The sequence below is a fragment of the Apodemus sylvaticus genome, chromosome 17 (genome assembly GCF_947179515.1).
Source record: "Apodemus sylvaticus chromosome 17, mApoSyl1.1, whole genome shotgun sequence".
Classification (NCBI taxonomy): Eukaryota; Metazoa; Chordata; class Mammalia; order Rodentia; family Muridae; genus Apodemus; species Apodemus sylvaticus.
The window spans coordinates 11,844,786-11,864,186 of NC_067488.1; the positions used below are offsets into that span (position 1 = coordinate 11,844,786).

Below are 19,401 nucleotides of genomic sequence, written 5' to 3' on the forward strand. Positions count from 1 at the left end.
TTAGCTATTCTGACTGGTGTGAGGTGAAATCTCAGGGTTGTTTTGATTTGCATTTCCCTCATGATTAATGATGTACAACTTACCTTTTTAGTGGAATGAGGTGCATAGTTACTCTGCCTGGAATGCCAAGAATGATGTAATTTTGCAACCTGGTGAACATTTCCTGATGAGACAATTCCTCCTTCTGTCTCCCAGAGTTTATGCTTTATTTATCTCAGACCGTTTCCTCTTAAAACCATGAGCATTACTTTTAGTCTATAAAACCCATTATTAAGAGTGATGTTGCTTGTGCTTTACAAAAGCCTAAATGACTTCTATGCTATCTTAGGGAAAGGCCAATCCTCACACCCATAGGCATTATGTTTAACTAAGTCAGTTTCCCTTAGACCCTTTTTGAGTTAACAGAAACCATCTCATGGATAAAGCCATATATACTTAGCAAAAAGCTTCAATATAAACATGTCTTAAGCTTTTTTTTGTACTCACTGGGCTGAGTTAAGTCTTATCTGAGTGCTTATTTCCAAAAAATGGCACTCCGTTTAAATTATCTGGACAAGACTCTACAAGTCTTTGTCCAGCTCTGGTTATAATAAAATTATGCTGAGATGAGTTTCCTTCTTTTTGGTCAAATGTCAATAGTATTTTATTTGATATTAACACAAGCAATGAAAGTTTTAAATTAAGTGAAACAGTTTTATTAATTGGAAAATACTTCATTGTCCTATTACCCATTTGTGCAAAGGTAAGCAAACTACAATTGGTGGCTTCTGACAAGGGTGCAGGAAAGGGAAAGACTCAACTCTACTTAAGGGACAGGTCACTGATAGTTTGACTACTTTCCAGTAAGGATATAGAAAACACAATTTGGACTTGGTTTTTGTTGTTGAAGGAGAGATTACAAGGATGAGTGCAGACATAGAGGCACTGAAGAGTGTATGTGGTAGGATGTATGTTGTGAAATTTCCAAAGAATCAATATAATTATATTGGAGAAAAATGAATGAGTTGCATTCTTTTCTCTGTGGATCATTTTTCCCTGCATTCTGTGAAGCCTGTATGGAATCATGACAGATGCCCTCTATGACAATGAGTCATAGATGTCTGATATTCCTTGATTTAGTGCAATATCATATAACAATTTTATCTGTATTTTTTAATGAAGACTATATACAACATCAATGAAAAAAGCTGAATGCAATTTTAATTGTTGTTTCAAGAATGTAATTTGGTTTTAACACCAATACAATGTACTGATTTCAACAAAAAGCTATCTAAGAGAGAGAGAGAGAGAGAGAGAGAGAGAGAGAGAGAGAGAGAGAGAGAGAGAGAGAGAGAGAGAGAGAGAGAGTCCAGCATGGAAGAACTGGAAGTGATCCTGAAAAGTCAAATTTCCTGAGAATGCCATGTGGAAGAAATGCTTCCTGCTAGCAGTTACAACAATAGCAGTAATATTAATAAAATCAGAGATGTCTTAATTACATCTCTGAATTGTTATAGCTATCAAATTCTAATGAGGCTTCTGGTTAAGCTGAAGGGAATTTCTAATGAAGAAAGACATAGACTTGAAATTAAATCATGAACACTTTGTTTTACTCAATTTTTATTGGTGATATTTTGGATTTATCTAGAATCAGCATTTTGTGTGTGTGTGTGTGTGTGTGTGTGTGTGTGTGTGTGTGTGTGTGTGTGTACATGTATATGTAAGGGTACATCTGCACATGGTAGAATAATGTGTCATTCCTCAGGGTGTCATTCCTTGAGAACTATCTATTTCATTCTAAATTTTTCATTCTCATTCCAAATTCTCACATATAACATCCCTTGCTCTTGTAGAAATTTATAGCCATTTTTTTCTTTAATTGTTGTTATATATTGCTGATACTGCTTTAAAACAACTCCTCCATCTGAGGCTCAAGGATCATTGAGGAAGAGTGGGCAGGAAGATTGAAAGAGGCAGAGGAACATAAAGTATGCTGTCAAACTCTACATCCTAAAAATATCTATGCCCATCAAGACTCAACAACATTTGTGCCACTTTATTTTTTGAGACAGGGTCTCTCACTGGTTTAGATCATCATCATTAATCTAGACTGCCAGTCAGTATAGGGTTATACCTGCGTCTGCCTCCTCAGCACTGGAATGTAAGCTTGTATTGTCTCGTTGGTCATTGGTCATTGGTCTCGATTATCATATTGGTTCTTGGGATCAGACATATACTCTCACATTTCCACAGAAAACACTTCACCAAATGGTCTATTTCCCAGCTCCAAATCTTCATGTTTCCCTGAAATTTATTCCAAATTTAATATTATATGTAATGATCTGATCATAACTTGAACAGTGAAAGTAAAATGAAGCACTTCTCAATTTTACAAATGACCTGGGAAGTTATAAGGTACACCCAAAGGCTGATCAGAATTCTGAGAACTTAGCCCCTTAAAACTGTATCAGCTTGTACAAGTTATCAATTGTTCCATACACAATCATAAAAGGGTTCAAAGACATAACAGGAAGAAAAGAAAAAAAGGAATAGATATCTATGAACTTTTCTCTAAGAAATTATCTCAGATAAAACTAGAATTGTCAATTTAAAAGGGCATTACTAGAAGTCAAAAGAAAATGTAACCGATACAGTGATAAATGTAAAGTTATGATTAGCTATTGTAAAATTGCCATTTGGGCATTATCTTTGGACATTATCTATTTAAAGTAAAGATATATAGCCTTAATACTTCCAGGTATTTATCATACATATATGTCCAACCTGTAACCCATGGAACCACATGTGACCCAGAATTGCTATTGGAACCTATGATTTAGTTTTGGTTTGAAATACATGTCTTCTTAATTCCACCAGGCAAGAATAAGATCACTACCACAATTTTGAGTCAAATTTATAGTAAACTTGATTTTATTGGGGTATATTTAAGAGCTGTCCAGTCACTGAATCCTAACACAGGTTAAGGTGAGCATTCTAGGGGCCCCATTTTAAAGGAGTAAAATTACAAGTAGTCAACAAGCAAATTTACAGAGACAAAAAGCAAGCAAACAAGCAAACAAAACAAAAAACAAACATAATTTGGTTGCCATGTGATTATGGGAGAATGATTATGAAGAATGAGAGAGGGTCAGGGTACTCTCAAAACAAGTCAAAGTCATGGGATAGGGCAGGTCAGGCTCCGGGAAACAGACTTAAGAGCAGCTCAGCTCTTACAGTAAATGGTTCCATTCTCAATTCCAACGATGCACCCTTCTGGGCCATATTCTCTTGGCCCCTATCCCATGGTTCCTCTCCATTCTCTTCTCCTGCATGTTTTTCTCTATCCCTTGGTGGCTTCTTCTCTCTCCAAGCCCATGAAAGCTCAACCCTACCAATCTCTCTTCTGCCCAGTCATTGGCTGTTGGCATCTTTATTCACCAATCAGAATTAACTTGGAGTTTTCTCAAAAGGTCTCAGAAATCTTCTCACATGGAATGGGAATTAATTAAAAAAGAACCTCCCTGCCACTCTCTGGGATGGTTCTTGGATCTGGCCGCCCAGCCACTTGATTCATGTTTTTGCTATGCACTGCTCCTGCAATGGGTTTTAACAGGTATAATATGTATGTCCTGGGTTTGGCTTGTAGCTTCTTAGATATCCTGGCAGGGATGGATATGAGCTCTTACAACACAGCTGATGGCACCTTTCAGCTAATGGTGGTAGAAGATTCTTGTCCCTTTGTTGTCTAATTAAGTAAGATGCTAAGACATACCCCATGGTAGAGATGAGATCCAGTTGTTGACTAGTGATACCAGTGCTGGCATAATATCAATGAGTTGACTCTCCTCTATTTCAGTCTCTCATACCACTCTGCTTTTTTAAAAATCTTGTTTCCCAATAAATTACCTGCTTAAGAGCCCTGTTTCAGTTGCTGTTTCTATAGTTTTTTGGGCATGAGTTGTGCAAATCTCAGGATAACACTATCACATAGGAAGTGCAAATGGAAAATTAGAATCAAAAAAGGGTGTGAATAAAATAAAACACATTTGCATCAAGTTTCATTTCTTTGCAATTTTAGCACTGAGCCACACTTCATTCTAAGACATTCAAAGACAAAGTTGTCATTTTCTTATGGTTCTAGAATGGGGCATAGTGTCAGCCTATAAGACATGCTGTTTTATTGGGTAGGACTTAAGAACTGGCTGTTATAAAGTAGACACTAGAAAATAGAACAATGGATGGAGTAGATGTCTCTAAATAAAATTCTAGGTGAGAGTTAGGCAGAAGTGATTTTCTCATTATCAGGACTCCAATGCCTATACTCACCAGAATTGGTGAACTGGTACTGTCTTCAGGAAAATCTGACCTGATTTTGAGGATTTATCAGTTTTCTTACAGCTTAAGGTCATGTAACATTTATCATGAGTTACTTCATTTCAGTCAGATTTGGTCTACTGGAGTCTAGGACTGCAGGCCTTTGTGAAACAGTGGCTCTCCACATAGCCTGCTCAGCAGAGGATGCTTACTTTACAATGTCTAAAAGGTAGCTTTGAAAAGGCTATAATACTGGAGTCTGAGAATTACAGCCAAAGAACATTAATACATCATCAAAGGCAAACTGTGCTGCAAGTTAAAAGCCATTTGCATTCAGTTCTAAAGTTTGGAAATAAATTTGGAGGCTTTTATATCTGTATTTCATAGCACTCAGTGCAAAGCATTTCTTAATCTCAGTGTTCAGCAGTCAAAAGCAAACTGCTTAATGAACAGAATTAACTGTTTTCTTATGCTGCATTCAAAGAGTAATTGTATAAAAATTTTATACTTGAGACAATGAATAATGTAAAAATGTAAATTCACACATGTATCTCACAGGGCTGTATCATTTATTAGTTCTTCATTAATGTGAAAGATACATTGTCTAAATTGCTAGAATTTTTCTGAAAGAAAGAGTGGGAAGTTTTAAATACTCACAATGGGAATGGGTAGGTGGTTCAGCAGGTCAAGTTACATGTTGCCAATTCTGGCAACTGGAATTCAGTCCTCTAGACCCACATGGCAGAAGCAGAGAACCAACTTCTGCAGGGGCCCTCTGCACTTTGCATGCATAATATGACATACTAAATAAATAAAATATAAAATAATTGCTCCCAAATGTATTTAAATATCAAATAATTCCAACATAAAAAATGGCAATTACCTAAAAAATATTTCAATGATAATCATTAAACCAAACTAAAGGAGCACAAAAATCATGTGTTTCATACTGATCCCAATAATGATAACCTTCAAGGAAAATGGAGTTCTCATGAATTCTATGTAAAACAATCATTTCCTATTGCACCTGAGATAAATAAATACATTCACACCAGGCATCTTTTCTTAGACATAGAAGGATAACAAATGTTTTGCAAGTGTTTCTATTTCCTCCGCCTGCAGGGGTGGCAGATGTTCCTTGTGGGATTTATTCTTCACAATCATAAAGATATCTTCTAAGCTTAAAAAGTGTAATCAGGTAGATGACTTGAATACTATTTGTGATTATTGTATATTTTAGCCAACCAGATAATGAAATATGGACTAAATGGCTTAAAATAATGGAAAATTCTTCTGGTTGAGCATAATAAGTACCTCTTTTCATTCGTCTTAAATGGGCCACAGATCTCAAAGCTTATTCAGTCTCCTCCTGAAGCACAAAATATAATATAATATGTTCACTATGATCAATGCTGGGAACAGATAGTGTGTGAACATATGGTGATATTTCCAACACAGCTAAGACACCTAAGATTCACAAAGAACTAAATTTTCTAATCTGGTTTTAAAAGTGGCAGTGAAGGCAAGATGAGACATGTTTGAGGTAAAGAAACAATCTTCACTCTCACAACAGGTCAGAAAGATAGTATTCACAACAGTTATTTCCCAACAGTGTCCCTCAGTTATTTTTTTTTTAACAATTTTCACTTCTTTAATAAAAAGGAGACAGTGTGACACATTTATATCCCATGCTAAGGAATATTTACAAAGATTTCCCTTGCCATACACTTTTTCCTCTCCTTGCCATCTCATCCACAGGTAAACATGGCACAGAGACTCAATTCTAGTGGCTGGAAGCCCTAAGGGAGAAGCTTCATCAACAATTTTAGCACAACTAACTAGAGGAAATTATTTCCCACTTCAATTCACAGTTTTTCATATGGCAGTAGTAAGGTAGGGCTGCCTCCTGAAATTTGAAATCTCATGTATGTCTCTCACCCTTAATACTTGGAACACAATGAGCTACCACTGCTCAACAATAGCACGACGACGACTCTCATGAATGAGATATAAAACCAAAGGTATATATAGACATTAGCTGGAACCCTCTCCACTTTAATGCAAAAAGTTTAATGATATTCACAAAGCGAGTAATTTATGCTAATGGTATTAGTTTAGGAATGAAAGCAAGAACATTCTTTGTATTAAAGTGTTAAAAGTAAATGTTGATTTGCTAAATTTCTAATATGTGGTATTTTATTTTCACAGCTATTCATTATCTACAAGAGTTGCAAAATATAACTAAATAATATAGGTAATTGCATTTTAGGTCAAGATTAATTATCTGAAGGGAAACAATATTGTATGAAAGTAGTTAACTAGTGTTTGATCACAGTAATAAGATTTCTTTTCATAAATAGCATAGAAAATATTCTCATTACTACAACAGTGCTCGTGTATTAGTCTAATGATACCATTACATTTTCGATCTACATTTTTCTGAACATGAATAATTTTCATGGAGATTGATTCTAGATGCCTGACTTTGTTGATAAAAAGAAAGTAAATGTCATAGCATGAAGAGAATCTTGGTTATTTATTCCTTGAAAGCAAAAAGCATCCTTGTGTAGAGAAATATGAGTCAGTGTGAATTATTTAGTTCCCATAGTCATATGCTGTTAGCACTATGAAGAACCTTAGGGATTTCTTAGTTCAAAGGATTTCAAGATTCCTTTGGAGTCCTGGGATTCCTTAGATGTGCCTGGCACTAGCCCACTCAGGATCCTACTTCCTGTCCTGTAAGGGCAGTCATATTACTTCTTAAAAATGTAATAGCTAGTAAGGTGTTGTTGAAATTTGGCTCAATTATTTTAATTTTGCCAGTAATAAAGGTAGCATAATCTAATGAAGACACACCCCTAAGGAGACACTGTGTGGATAGCAAGGCAGGAGGTGATGTCCTTTATGTTCATGTCATTTTTTCCTTCGCAGAATTTATTAAAATAGTTCATGTTCTAAAATGTCTGTTTGTTTGGGTAATTTAGTCAAAGTTTTTAGTTAATAAGTTTGAAAAAATTGGCATGGAAGGAAGAAAGGAAGGCAAGAAGGAAGATAAGAAAAAATAATGGGAATGATGGAAGGAAGAAGAAAGGGGAGATGAGGGGAGAGAGAATTTGAAGACGATCAGATACGTTTAGAGTGACTATTTGTTTTGATTAATATGGCTACTTCAGAACCTGAAACCATGCACTTCTTATGAGGCAAGATATCAGCTGTATAGAGGCTAGCATCAAGGCTACCATCCTCCTGCCTCAGTGCAGGCCTGTGGAGCAGGCCCATGTACCTGTTGAGGGAGTCTAGCCGACTAGGGGGGGATGGAGTCCTTGGTCTGGTCTGGTAGCTGGATTTGCTGAGAGGCCTGTTCCATTGCTCCCACATGGCGGGCTTAGATAAGAAGAGACTTCATTATAGAAAAGTAGGGGGAAAGAAAAGTGATAGAAAGTAAAGAGGGAAAGAAAAGACAGAGAGGTTAGAGGCGGCCATGGCCATGTGGAAAGAGAATGGAGAGAGAGGGGGAGCAGGGGGGCAAGAGACAAGAAAAGAGGACAAGAGAGAAGGGCAATAGAGAGGGCTGAGAGAGAGAGGAGGGGTCACTCAGCCCCTTTTATAGTGTGCCTGGCTACCTGGCTATTGCCAGGTAACTGGGGCGGGGCAAACCTGGCTGTAACCAGGTGACTGTGGGAGTGGAGTCCAGCCAAAACAATAGGGGCCTAGGGTGCGGTCCTACATGACTGATGGCCACAGGGTTATGTTCAACACCTCAGCATCCTGAATGCTGGGATTACTGATGTACACTACCAAACTTGATGCGTAATTATTTTCTGCATTAAACTGTTTAAGTGTTAAGGTTAATTTTATTTGACCTAATGGCACATAAAATATAAATATATATTTAAATGCTTTAAAGTGAGTGTGATTCTTTTAAGTTCTATTTATCATCTTCTAAGTAGATGTTAAAAACAAATGGCAAAGCCGGGTGGTGGTGGCGGGGCCTTTAATCCCAGCACTTGGGAGGCAGAGGCAGAGGCAGGCGAATTTCTGAGTTCTAGGCCAGCCTGGTCCTCAGAGTGAGTTCCAGGACAGCCAGGGCTACACAGATAAACCCTGTCTCAAAACAAAAACAAAACAAAACAAAACAAAAACAAACAAACAAAAAGAACAAATGGCAAATTGTTCTAAAAAATATAAGAAAACTTACATAAATTGATTAAAATATCTCAAGCTTATATATCAAATGATGTTCCTAGGGAGGAGATCTCTATAGAGAAAAATGAAAACTTGAAATAAAATTAAGTAAGAATTTCAGAGGCCATTTCTATGTATTTGAATAGAGAACTGCTCTTACTCATTGAAACAAACAGGCCATTCATGTTCACTATAATTCCTTTCATATTGCCTTGGTGTTGATTTTTGCCTTTGTTTCTCATCTAAGACTGCAAAACTTACTAATGCAAAGACTTACTCATATATCTTTAAAAGCTACTAATTAAGAGAAACAGGTAGTAGAGTTCTTACTATATTTACTTAGTGACTGGAATGTCAGTGAATGAGTATAAAGAGCCATCAACCTGATATTCTGATACTTATACTTTCTGGTATCTCATTAAAAGTCTTTGCTATTTAGACTCTTCTTCTAAGTAACGTGGTGGCAAAACACTCATATTCCAGTTTTCTCAAAATTGCTTATACAATTTTAGTGACCTACTTATACAACTGACAAATCAATTTGACGTGTAGTCTAATTTATCTGTATTTGTAAAGAGTGGTAGAATTCTAGGCCAAAAAGTATATATCGGTGATAGCTCTTATACAGTTTCAATTTCAATTACAAGGCAGATACAAGCACATAGTATATGCATGCATACATGCTCTTAAGATCAATGTCAACAGGCTATCTATGTTAGAAAACAATAATTGATATGTGATGAGGATGTATTATATGCCAAATTATTTACAAAGTTTGGCATATAATGCTTGATCTTTACAGCATTATTATGGAAGAAAATGGAGGTTAAGAAACTCAGGAAGTCACATATAGCTGGTAACTAGAAATGTGGAAGAGTGGACCATTAGCGTAAGCCTGGACCCCAGTTGAGCCAAGGCTAGAAGCCCCAGAGCCCATGAATGGATCATAGGAACCTTGCCTGCTCCCAGGGACCAGGCCCCTTGCTACTAGCCACAGCACCCCCCCCCCCCCGCCATAGATTTGTGGTCATCAATCAGTAAGGGCAATGTCTCAACCCTCTCCACAGGTAGAGAAGGTGACCTGTGGTCACTTAGGCTCAAGACAAATCTCTATTTTAATGAGATACCTAAAGGCCAGGAGGGCTTAGCCCATAAGCTTTTTTCCCCAGTCATTGCTCCCTGCAAATGGTTTTTAATCTCAGGCCCACTCTGAAAAGTGTGGTATGGTCTTACACATCCACTTTCTGCCATGGCAATAAATGCCTTAAAACAATGGACTGCCTCTTTTCACCGGGATCTGCTATGGGGAGCCACAGAGATGGCCTTTGTCTACAGAGCCACTGCCAAATCTCCCGTAGAAGGCCCCTCTGCACTCTCAGCCAGGACCATCACCATGCTCAAGCTGCTTCCATCAAGTTGAGGATTCTCCCCACCCTGGGGTCAGCCAGAGCTCCCCCTTTTTCCACCAGACCCTGGGCTATGTCTAGCCTGAGGGCCCAGATTTGATTCCATGATGTCCAAGAGCTTAAGAACTCCATGGCCCTGGCCTCTGAGCAGGCCCAGGAACCCGCAAACCAGCTCTGAATGTCCCATGCTTCAGACTGCACTTTCCCACCCCAAAGATTTTGTCCAACAGCAGCCCTGTGACAGCATGGGGTAAGCACGGTCATCAGCTCCTGCTTCCCACCTCCCTGAGTGGCCATGCCCTGTGGTAGAGCAGATTTATAGAAAGATATATAGAAAGAGACTTGAATTCAAACCCATGCATATCTATACTGTACATTACTCTAGACTTACTCATTTTTGTATATTCTGTGACAGTATCATTGAACCTCATCCAGTATTTCAAAGTTGAAAGAAAAATGGCTAATTTCAAGTGGCTTAGAAGTTCTTCTTGGTCTCTTCTAATGGCTTGACATTAGTCATTTTCTAATGACTGAAAAGAATATCCATGCTTATTTTTAAAAGTCTCCAGTTGGCATTTTCACTACATCCAGTATAAATGAATAGCCTTCATCCACAGAGACAGCCTTCATCTTCATAGCAGACAGCCAGGTTTAGTTTCTTCAGAAACTGAGTCATTTAATTTACAAATTTAAGAGATCAGTGAAGTATGAGAGTGAAATAAATATAAAAATACGGGAACATATGCTGAGGGTGTGGAATGAGGCAGACATTACTGGGTTTCTCAGCGTGGGGTCTGCTCTGTCGCTTACTACATGGGGCATCTGTCCCTATGCCTAGCTGAGAAAAAGGCTTTGAGCTAACCCATCACACAGGCTTTGTCCTCCGCACATAGCTGTGGCATTTCTGCTATTCAGAGGCTCCTGACTGCAAACACGATTTGCTCTCTGATGCTGCAGGATGTTTCAGAATTATGCACTGGTTCCATCTAATAACACCTTTGCAGTCTCTACACAGCAGGAGCTCCACAAGGTTCTTTTAATCTTCTAGCTCTCTATGGGAAGTATGAACTATGATATTTTTCTCTCCCCTTCACAAATTAAATTGAATTACTAGGTAGCAAAGAAGCAGAGTGAATAAAATTGATAAGAAATGCAGGCTGAAAAATCTTGGGGTGTTCAACTGTCTTGAAGGAGAGAGATTTTTAAAGGCAATAACTCACTGAGGCAAGAAAGAGCCTTAGCACTGTAGAGACTGCATGGTGCTTCTCACTATATCTGCAGTCAGGGACCGCAGGGGATAGACAGCACCTGCTAACAGCCAACTTCATGTCTGTGTCTCTCTTGGCAGCTCAGCCATACCTGTTTCCCCCTTGCTCTTGCAAATCTGGGCGGTTGCTAGCTTCTTCAAGTTTTAGACTGAACTTCTGTTTTAATGAATAGCATTACTAAGACAGACTGTTGCACTCACTTATGTAAATATCTCTAAGCACAGGCAGGAGAGCGGCTTTTACATTATTAAACTCTAGCTTATCAGGAGGAGGACACACATAGAAAGGAGACCTATATGAAAGAAGTATTTTTAGATTCCAAAACTCCTAGTGCTTGCTTCTGTAAAGAAGTAATGAAAGGTTCAATACCACCTTTGAGATTCATAAATTATAAATGTATTGTTCCAGTGGGACTGCGGGGTATACCTTACTTACAACTTTCTGAGTGCCTGTAACCCATACATTTATTTCTAGTATAATCACTATTCTAAGCCAAAGTCGACACTAATGCAGGTTTTCCCTGTTCATGTTCCCTGGGGCACAAATAAATGGAATCATTCTGTCTCGAAATGCTCTTGTGAATTGGCAAGAGGGAAATATGTGCTTCTGCGTGTTTCAAAATTATTTAATTAGGATCTGTTGGTTTCTCATAGTATCATGGAGCATATGTGCATACATTAAAATGAACATTTGAGAAAAGATATAGGAACAGCAAAGATATAGATTGGAACATCTAAATGTTTGTGACAGAGCCTGGAACTGAAAGAAGTACAGACTTTTCCCTATTTAAGGATTATTTTATCTCATGCATTGACTGCTACCTCCTATAACTGGAATTAAAACAAAAATTAGCAAAGCTGTCCCTACATACAGACCCCTTTGTATAGTGCAAACAGTAGGTGCTCGTTAGGTAAATTGTTATTGAAAAAGTAAATGAATGAGTGAGCAAAAGAGTCTGCCTACATCTCTGAGTATGTTTACATATGGCTATTGTATTGACTGTTTTTCAAAAAGTCAGCAGAATTAGAACAGTTTCTAAGCTACCATGATATCTCTGCTTTCCTCTCTGTAACTTGTAAATAATAAAATCACATGTGTGTTTCAAAATGTCAGTCTCTGTTGCTGGCTGTGCTGTTGCCTTGGCAACAGAGACTATGACATTATAAACGGTGCTTTTCTCCCATGGCTGCTATGTAATAGTTACCCTGCAGGGCTCTACAATAAGATATTATTATGGATGTCTATAAACCTTACTTTGGATCTTGATGGGATTGTGACTGTGAGGGTGAAGTTTACCTGATGTTAATTCCCTTCATTATTCAGGCCTCATATTACAGCTGCTAGATAATTATTTTATTCCCCCTTCATTTGCTTCAATTATGCTCTCAGTAGACGGCTTGTTGTTTATGAAAATGTTTTCAGGAGTACTGATAATTAGGCTTTGGAATTTTCCAGCGCCCCAACTCATTAGACATTGGAACAAAATACCCTTAATCATTTTTATCATTGTTAAATAGAAACAAAAGAGAAGTGAAACTAATTGCACATTCTCTTAGTTTTATTAATGAATGAACATTTTTGTCCCCAGAAAGAAAATACTTTTAAAATCAGAAACATATTTTGAATTGAAGAGCCCTATAAAAGAGCAATTATAATCCTTTTACTCATTTTATTAAACTGTTGGAAGTTTCATAAGTTGTAGGCTTTCTTCCATAGACACACTACTTGAAATCTTCCTCTCAAAAGGACACTGGTACAATAAAAATAATTTTAAAATGGTGAAGCTTTATTATAGATAAAACCAGTGTTCTACCCAACCCAGAATTCTCTGCTGTCAGTGGCAACATGGAAGAGAGAGCACGGTTGGTTCCATGCTACTCTATAAAGGGTATGTGCTCACATTCACAGAAAATAATCTTTACTCCCCTCCTCCAGACCCCAGCCTGTCTCAGGACCCTGTTCTTAGAACACATCTCACTTACTCTCTCTTGAGAAAGATGACATTCTTTAACCCTCCTATTGCAATTGTACAAATTACCCAATCACTCCCCATCATGTAGACTTGGACTTTCTATTATGCTCTCTCTTTGAAATTTTTTCTCCTCCTTTAAAATTGGTTATTTTATTTATTTACATTTCAAATGTCATCCCCTTTCCCAGTTTCTCCTCTGCAATGCCCCCTGTCCCATCCCCCTCCTGCTGCTTCTAGGAGGATGCTCGCCCATAGACTTAGCCACTCCTGCCTCACCTCCCTAGCATTCCCCAACACTGGGTCATCAAGCCTTCACAGGACCAAGAGCCTCCACTCCCACTGATGCCAGATAAGGCCATCCTCTGCTACATCTGCAACTAGAGCCATGGGTCCCTCCATGTGTACTCTTTGGTTGGTGGTTTAATCCCTGGGAATATTGGGATAAGCCTGGGAACCTTATACTTACTTAAAGTTTCAAAGTAAACTAGTAAATATGAGTTCTCTGTGTTCACTGTGAGTGAATGTGGCTTAAAATGATGTCCCTCTTCTGGCCCAGGGCTCAGGCCTCTGGGAGAGGTGGACATGGAGTGCACCCCAGGTGGGTGTCGGGCTGTGAGAAGTTGCAGGACCCTGCTCTGGCGGGGTGGAAAAGCACAGTCTGAGATCCCAGCAGAACTGCGGGATTCAGACACGTGGGTCCCTGGGCTGCACGGAGGCCAGGGATGATGGGTTCTCAGGATCTTGGGATCATAGATGTCACTGGATGCTGCAGAAGAGCTGAGAAAGGAGTAGAAGCCCTCAGGCTGGCCCTAGCCTGGGCATGGAGGGAAAAAGTGCAGGAGGAGAGCTCCAGCTGGTTCCCTATGGGAGGAGAGTGTCCTGGGCTTGCTTGGCAGGCGGCTGGGCTTGGTGGAAACTGTGTCCAGAAGCACCAAGAGGCCTTTAGAGGAAGATCTACTCCATTGTTCACCGTGGCTGCACTGGATGAGAAAAGGGAGTCCATGGTTTTAAAGCATTTATTGTCGTGACAAAGTTGTGGTGAGTGAAACTACACCCTACTTTCTCACTGCAGGCCTAAGGTTAAATACTTTCTGAAGGGAGGAGTGTCTGGGAAGGGGAACATAAATGGCTAAGTCTTGCAGGCTTTTGGGTACCTCATTAAAATGGAGATGTGTCTTGAGACTACAAGGCTGATGAGCACAGACCTATGGAGTGGATAGCTGCAGCCTCCTGTCAGGAGCCTGGTGTCTAGGAGCATGTGGCAAACGCCTGCTGTTCCTTGCAGGATAAGCTTCTGCTGGGTCACCAGGGTTTAAACCTAGCTCAACCAGAAAACAGGTTGTCTTTCACAGTCTCACAAGTAAACTACTAGGGTCCCCAAAGAAGACAATCTGCATTTTAGTTCTTCTCACTGTACATCTCTGGGAAGTGTAAGATCTAGAGGTTAGCCTCTCTCTCAAGGTGGAAACAGGCACAGTAGCTGAATGCTTACCAGCATATATATAGTTAGGTGTATCTGAAGAAGAGGACTGGGAGAAGCAGATTTGACAAGGTTTACCTCGTTTAAAGTATATGCCCTGTCCTTCCAGTTCTGTGAGCTTGCATACCTACGTGTATGTGTAAGAGGTCAGAGAGCTACTGTGTTTCCCAATTGATTCATTTTCAAGACCTCTTGACAGGAGCTTGATGTGTGATCACTTGCTAACTTTTCCCTGTATTTATACAACATTGTCTTAGATTGTGGAGAGCTTGAGTTAAGTGGTGGTATTAGGACATTACCTCCAAACCCTTCATGATTTATGTCCCATTTCCTGTGTATATCCACCCACTGCAATCTGGCACCGCCACCCACAAAGTACCCTCGCCATGCTGGCACAATTCACCAGTGTCTTTTTCATTGTCAAATTCAGTGGCATTTGTCAATCTTATAATGTTGTTCTACATCTTGAAATAGCTTGACTTTAGAAAAAAAAAGTGAAGTTTTAAAACTCCTGAAATTTCCAAAAATAAAAGATTGTAGATACTTTATTCATTCTCATTCTTACCTTTCAATAATTTTCTCTTTGAAATTCCTCCCAAGTCTTTTCATTCGTTCTTAAAAACTAAACACATATTCTAAAATTCCTCTCTATTCCTTTCCCCTGGTTTCTTCTACCCCCTATGTGCCCCATATCTCTCTCGCTGTTTTCTGTACTGTGTGCTTTTAACTGATGAATATTAACCTAAATCAAAGTTATAAAGACTGGAGGTCAATTTGGTGATTTTGATCTTATACAAAGGAGATATTTTGCTTCCTGCAGTGTGCCCTGAAGACAACAAGCTCAATGTATGGCGACTCGAAGGAAGGGTCTGTTAGGCCTTTTATAAATATCTCCATCATGTCTGACACTCACGAAACTACCAGAGAGCGCCTGGATATGAACCTTGATGAGAACAAGAAGCCTGTGTCCCTGGTAGAAAGTGACGTCAGAAGTGAGCCTGAGCATCTCCCAGTCATTATTGGAGCCACTGTACCTACTGGCTTTGAACAAACAGCTGCAGATGAAGTGAGAGAGAGATTGAAGTCATCTTGCAGAATCAGCAAAGACCAGGGCAAGATATATTTTGATATTGTAGTGGAAAGTCTGGCTCAGGTTCATTGTCTGAGATCAGTTGATAACTTGTTTGTGGCTGTTCAGGAATTTAAAGATGACCAGTTCAAAGCTACAAAGGTATTATTTTGTTTATCCTTTGGTCTGTACTCTCCAACCATCCCCATCATATGGACCAGAGTTGTCTACAAGGAAAGTAGACACTTATTTGTTCAGTTAAAATGGTGAGAAACAAAGGGGTTTCATTCTCCATCATTTGCAGGAAGAAGTTCTAAGAGACTTTGAAGAACCGGCTGGAAAACTCCCCAAGTCAGACCCTTTGAAAGTCTGGCAAATTAACACTACTTTCAAGAAGAAAGCAAAACAGAGAAAGGCAAATCAGAGTGCAGGGAAAGAGAAGGCTGACTGTGGACAAGGAGGCAAAGCAGATGAGAAAGATGGCAAGAAAAAGCATGCCCACAGCACTTCAGATTCACATATCTTGGACTATTATGAAAATCCAGCCATCAAAGAAGAGATATCAACCTTAGTAGGTGATGTCTCGGCATCTTGCAAAGATGAAACTGGTCAAAGCTTAAGAGAAGAAACTGAACCACAAGTACAGAAGGTTAGAGTCACCTGCAACAGAGCAAGAGAGAAACATTGCTTTACTTCCAATGAGGCTGCGAGAAATTTTGGTGGTCCTATTCAAGAGTACTTTGAGTGGAAGGCTGATATGAACAACTTTCATGTAGAGGTTCTCCTGAACATCCATGACTATGAAGTCATTGCTGAGATTGCACTGACAGAAAAGAGTCTGCATTGCAGGAAGATTACACATTTTGGGCCTACAAACTCTTAGGTCAACTCTTGCCTATGGGATGCTCAGGTACTATGAACCGAAACCTACTGATATAATAGTGGATCCAATGTGTCAAGCAGGGACAATACCAATAGAGAGGGCTACTGAGTGGTCTCACTGTTACCATATTGCTGGGAACAACAACCCACTGGCAGTGAACAGAGCAGCAAATAACATTTCCTCTCTATTAACTAAGAACCAGATTAAAGATGGAAAAACATCCCGAGGTTTGCCCACTGATGTTGTTCAGTGGGATATCTGCAACCTCCCACTTCAAACTGCTTCTGTGGATATTATTATAACAGATATGCCATTTGGAAAAAGGATGGGCTCCAAAAAGAGAAATTGGAATCTATATCCAGCTTGCCTTCAGGAAATGAGCCGTGTCTGTAGACCAGGGACAGGTAGCACTGTACTGCTTATTCAGGACAAGAAATGTTTTACCAAGGCCTTATCTGGAATGGGACATGTGTGGCGAAAGGTCCATACAGTCTGGGTGAACATTGGGGGCCTTCATGCTACAGTTTATCTTCTAAAACACATTCTTCAAGCCTTTGTTCATCCTTCAGATCAAGGAGGAAGAGACCTTCCTTGATAAAGACAAGAAGAAAGACAATAGTATTTGTAGTTCCAAACACTGGAAATGTCAGCATAAAGAAATTGCTTTGGGAAAAAATAGTCGAAAAGTAACTAAGTATTACAGGTTACATTGCTTAACTACTCCAGAATGCTTTATTGTTAGCAAGGTGATTGTAATGGTATTTAAGAAGACTACATTGCTTGGCTTCCAAGTTTCAGAACACTGTAGGTTATATTCTATTGTTTGTACAGCCTATTGTTTTACTGTTTAAATTCTTTGTATCATCTTAGAAACAGTAGCATCACTCAAGACCTACAGTTTATCATCTGCCTTAAAATATATTCAACCTAAAAAAAAAAAACCAAAAAACAAAACAAAACAAAAAACAAAAAACCAAAGACGATATTTTACTTTCTCCTTAGTTCTGATTTTTAAGTAGTCATAATTTTTTGTTGTTTCATTTTATTTTCACTAAGAGTCAAAATAAAACATACCTTTCTTAGCACAGACATTTGTTCTTGTTTTGAGGGACATGCTAAAATTCCTTACAAAGGAAAAGATAAAGAAAGAAGAAATGTTGAGAACAAATGACAAGTGATTTTATATAAGAGGAAATAATGTGAATAATTTTAATAATATAGGATAATATTGAATGATAAGATTTCATAACAATGACTAATATACCAATTGTCAAATTAATATCCATTTGTATTGACAATTATTGCCCTCAAATTGTCTAGAATATTTGTTTAAAAACATAAACTTGATCAAACAGACAGAGAGTCGGTCTCCAAAATTATAACTCCCCATCATTTGGGTAACTATAGAGACAAAGGTATGTAAACCTTATGCAGAGATTATGTAAAACAATACTGCTCCTGGTCAGTATAGAAATTGAAGAAATGGGGATGTGTAGGTCATTTTTCTTTTCTTTTATTTATTTATTCACGTACTTTATGGTTTCGTCTGACTTATCATGTAGCTCAAGCTTGCCTTAAATGTACTATCTCCCTGCATCTGCTGTACAAGTGCACAGCAACACATGCCTAAATAATTTTAGGTGCCCTTTCACCTTCCAGAGCTGAGACATCATGAAGTATAGTGCTTTGTTTCCCAGGAGGGCTGTATGCAAGGAAGCTCAGCTCTGAGGTGAATCAGCCCTTCTGCTGCCTGCTTTACTCCACACTTTCATTTGCCATGTGTGGAAATATTTAACATATATTTTAATATATAATAGCAGAGGGAATTTGGTGTTGGAAATAACTGATAAATCTCAAATCATCTGTTTCCTGCGTCTAATTAGATTGCAACCTGTTTCAGTTACAGCTAGACTTGTGAACCCACTATTGGGAGACTTGAATATTGTCCATTTACTCTGGCTATAGCATGTCAGACACTTAAGGCATGTTTATGTGCCTAACTAGTCAAACATTTAGAAGACACATTTTTCTCTTAATTTAGAAAGCATCTGAAAAGCATCAATGGCTCCTTACTGCTTTTGTTTCTTCAAGCAGACAAAAGCATGTTACTATGTCTTTCTGTGTTTGGAACATAATCCAGTCCCATAAAATGTGGGGGATTTATCTTTTATTTATTTATTTACACTCCAGATTTTATTTCCCCCTCCTAGTTCACCCTCCTGTGACACATCCCATACCTCCTCCCTACCCCCTGTATCCACAAGGATGTCTCCACCCCCCCAAAACCCTCCACAAAAGATCTCTAAACTCCAAGTCTCTTGAGAGTTAGGTGCATCTCGCCTGACTGAGTCCAGACCCAGCAGTCCTCTACTGTATATGTGTGTGGGGAGGGGTGGAGGCTCTTATCAGCTGGTGTATGCTTCCTGGTTGGTGGTTCAGTCTTTGAGAGATCTCTGGCATCCAGTTTAATTAAGACTGCTAGTTCTCTTACAGGGTAGCTCTCCTCCTCCTCCTCAGATCCTTCCAGTTTTTCCTTAATTCAACCACAAGAGTCAGCAGTTTCTGTCTATTGGTTGCGTTCAAATATCTGCATCTGACTCTTTCAGCTGTTCGTTGGATCTTCCTGTGTGCAGTCATGCTAGGTCCCTTTTTGTGCGTACTCTGTAGACTCAGTAATAGTGTCAAGCCTTGGGATCTCCCCTTGAGCTGGATTCAACTTTGGGCCTGTTGCTGGACCTTCTTTTCCTCAGACCTCTCTCTATTTTCATCCCTGCAGTTCTTTCAGACAGGAACAATTATGGATCAGAGTTGTGACTGTGGGATGGCCCCCTCCCTCATTTGATGC

The 19,401-nt window shown here is 39.0% G+C and overlaps 1 protein-coding gene across 1 annotated transcript; it reads left to right on the forward strand.

Moving 5' to 3' along the window:
* The first annotated feature begins 15,502 nt into the window (after window positions 1-15,502).
* On the forward strand, window positions 15,503-17,151 carry LOC127668100 (tRNA (guanine(6)-N2)-methyltransferase THUMP3-like). Its single transcript, XM_052161532.1, is given in 3 exon segments — window positions 15,503-15,835; window positions 15,978-16,547; window positions 16,549-17,151. Coding segments are annotated over 3 exon segments (1,506 nt in total).
* Window positions 17,152-19,401: the final 2,250 nt, after the last annotated feature.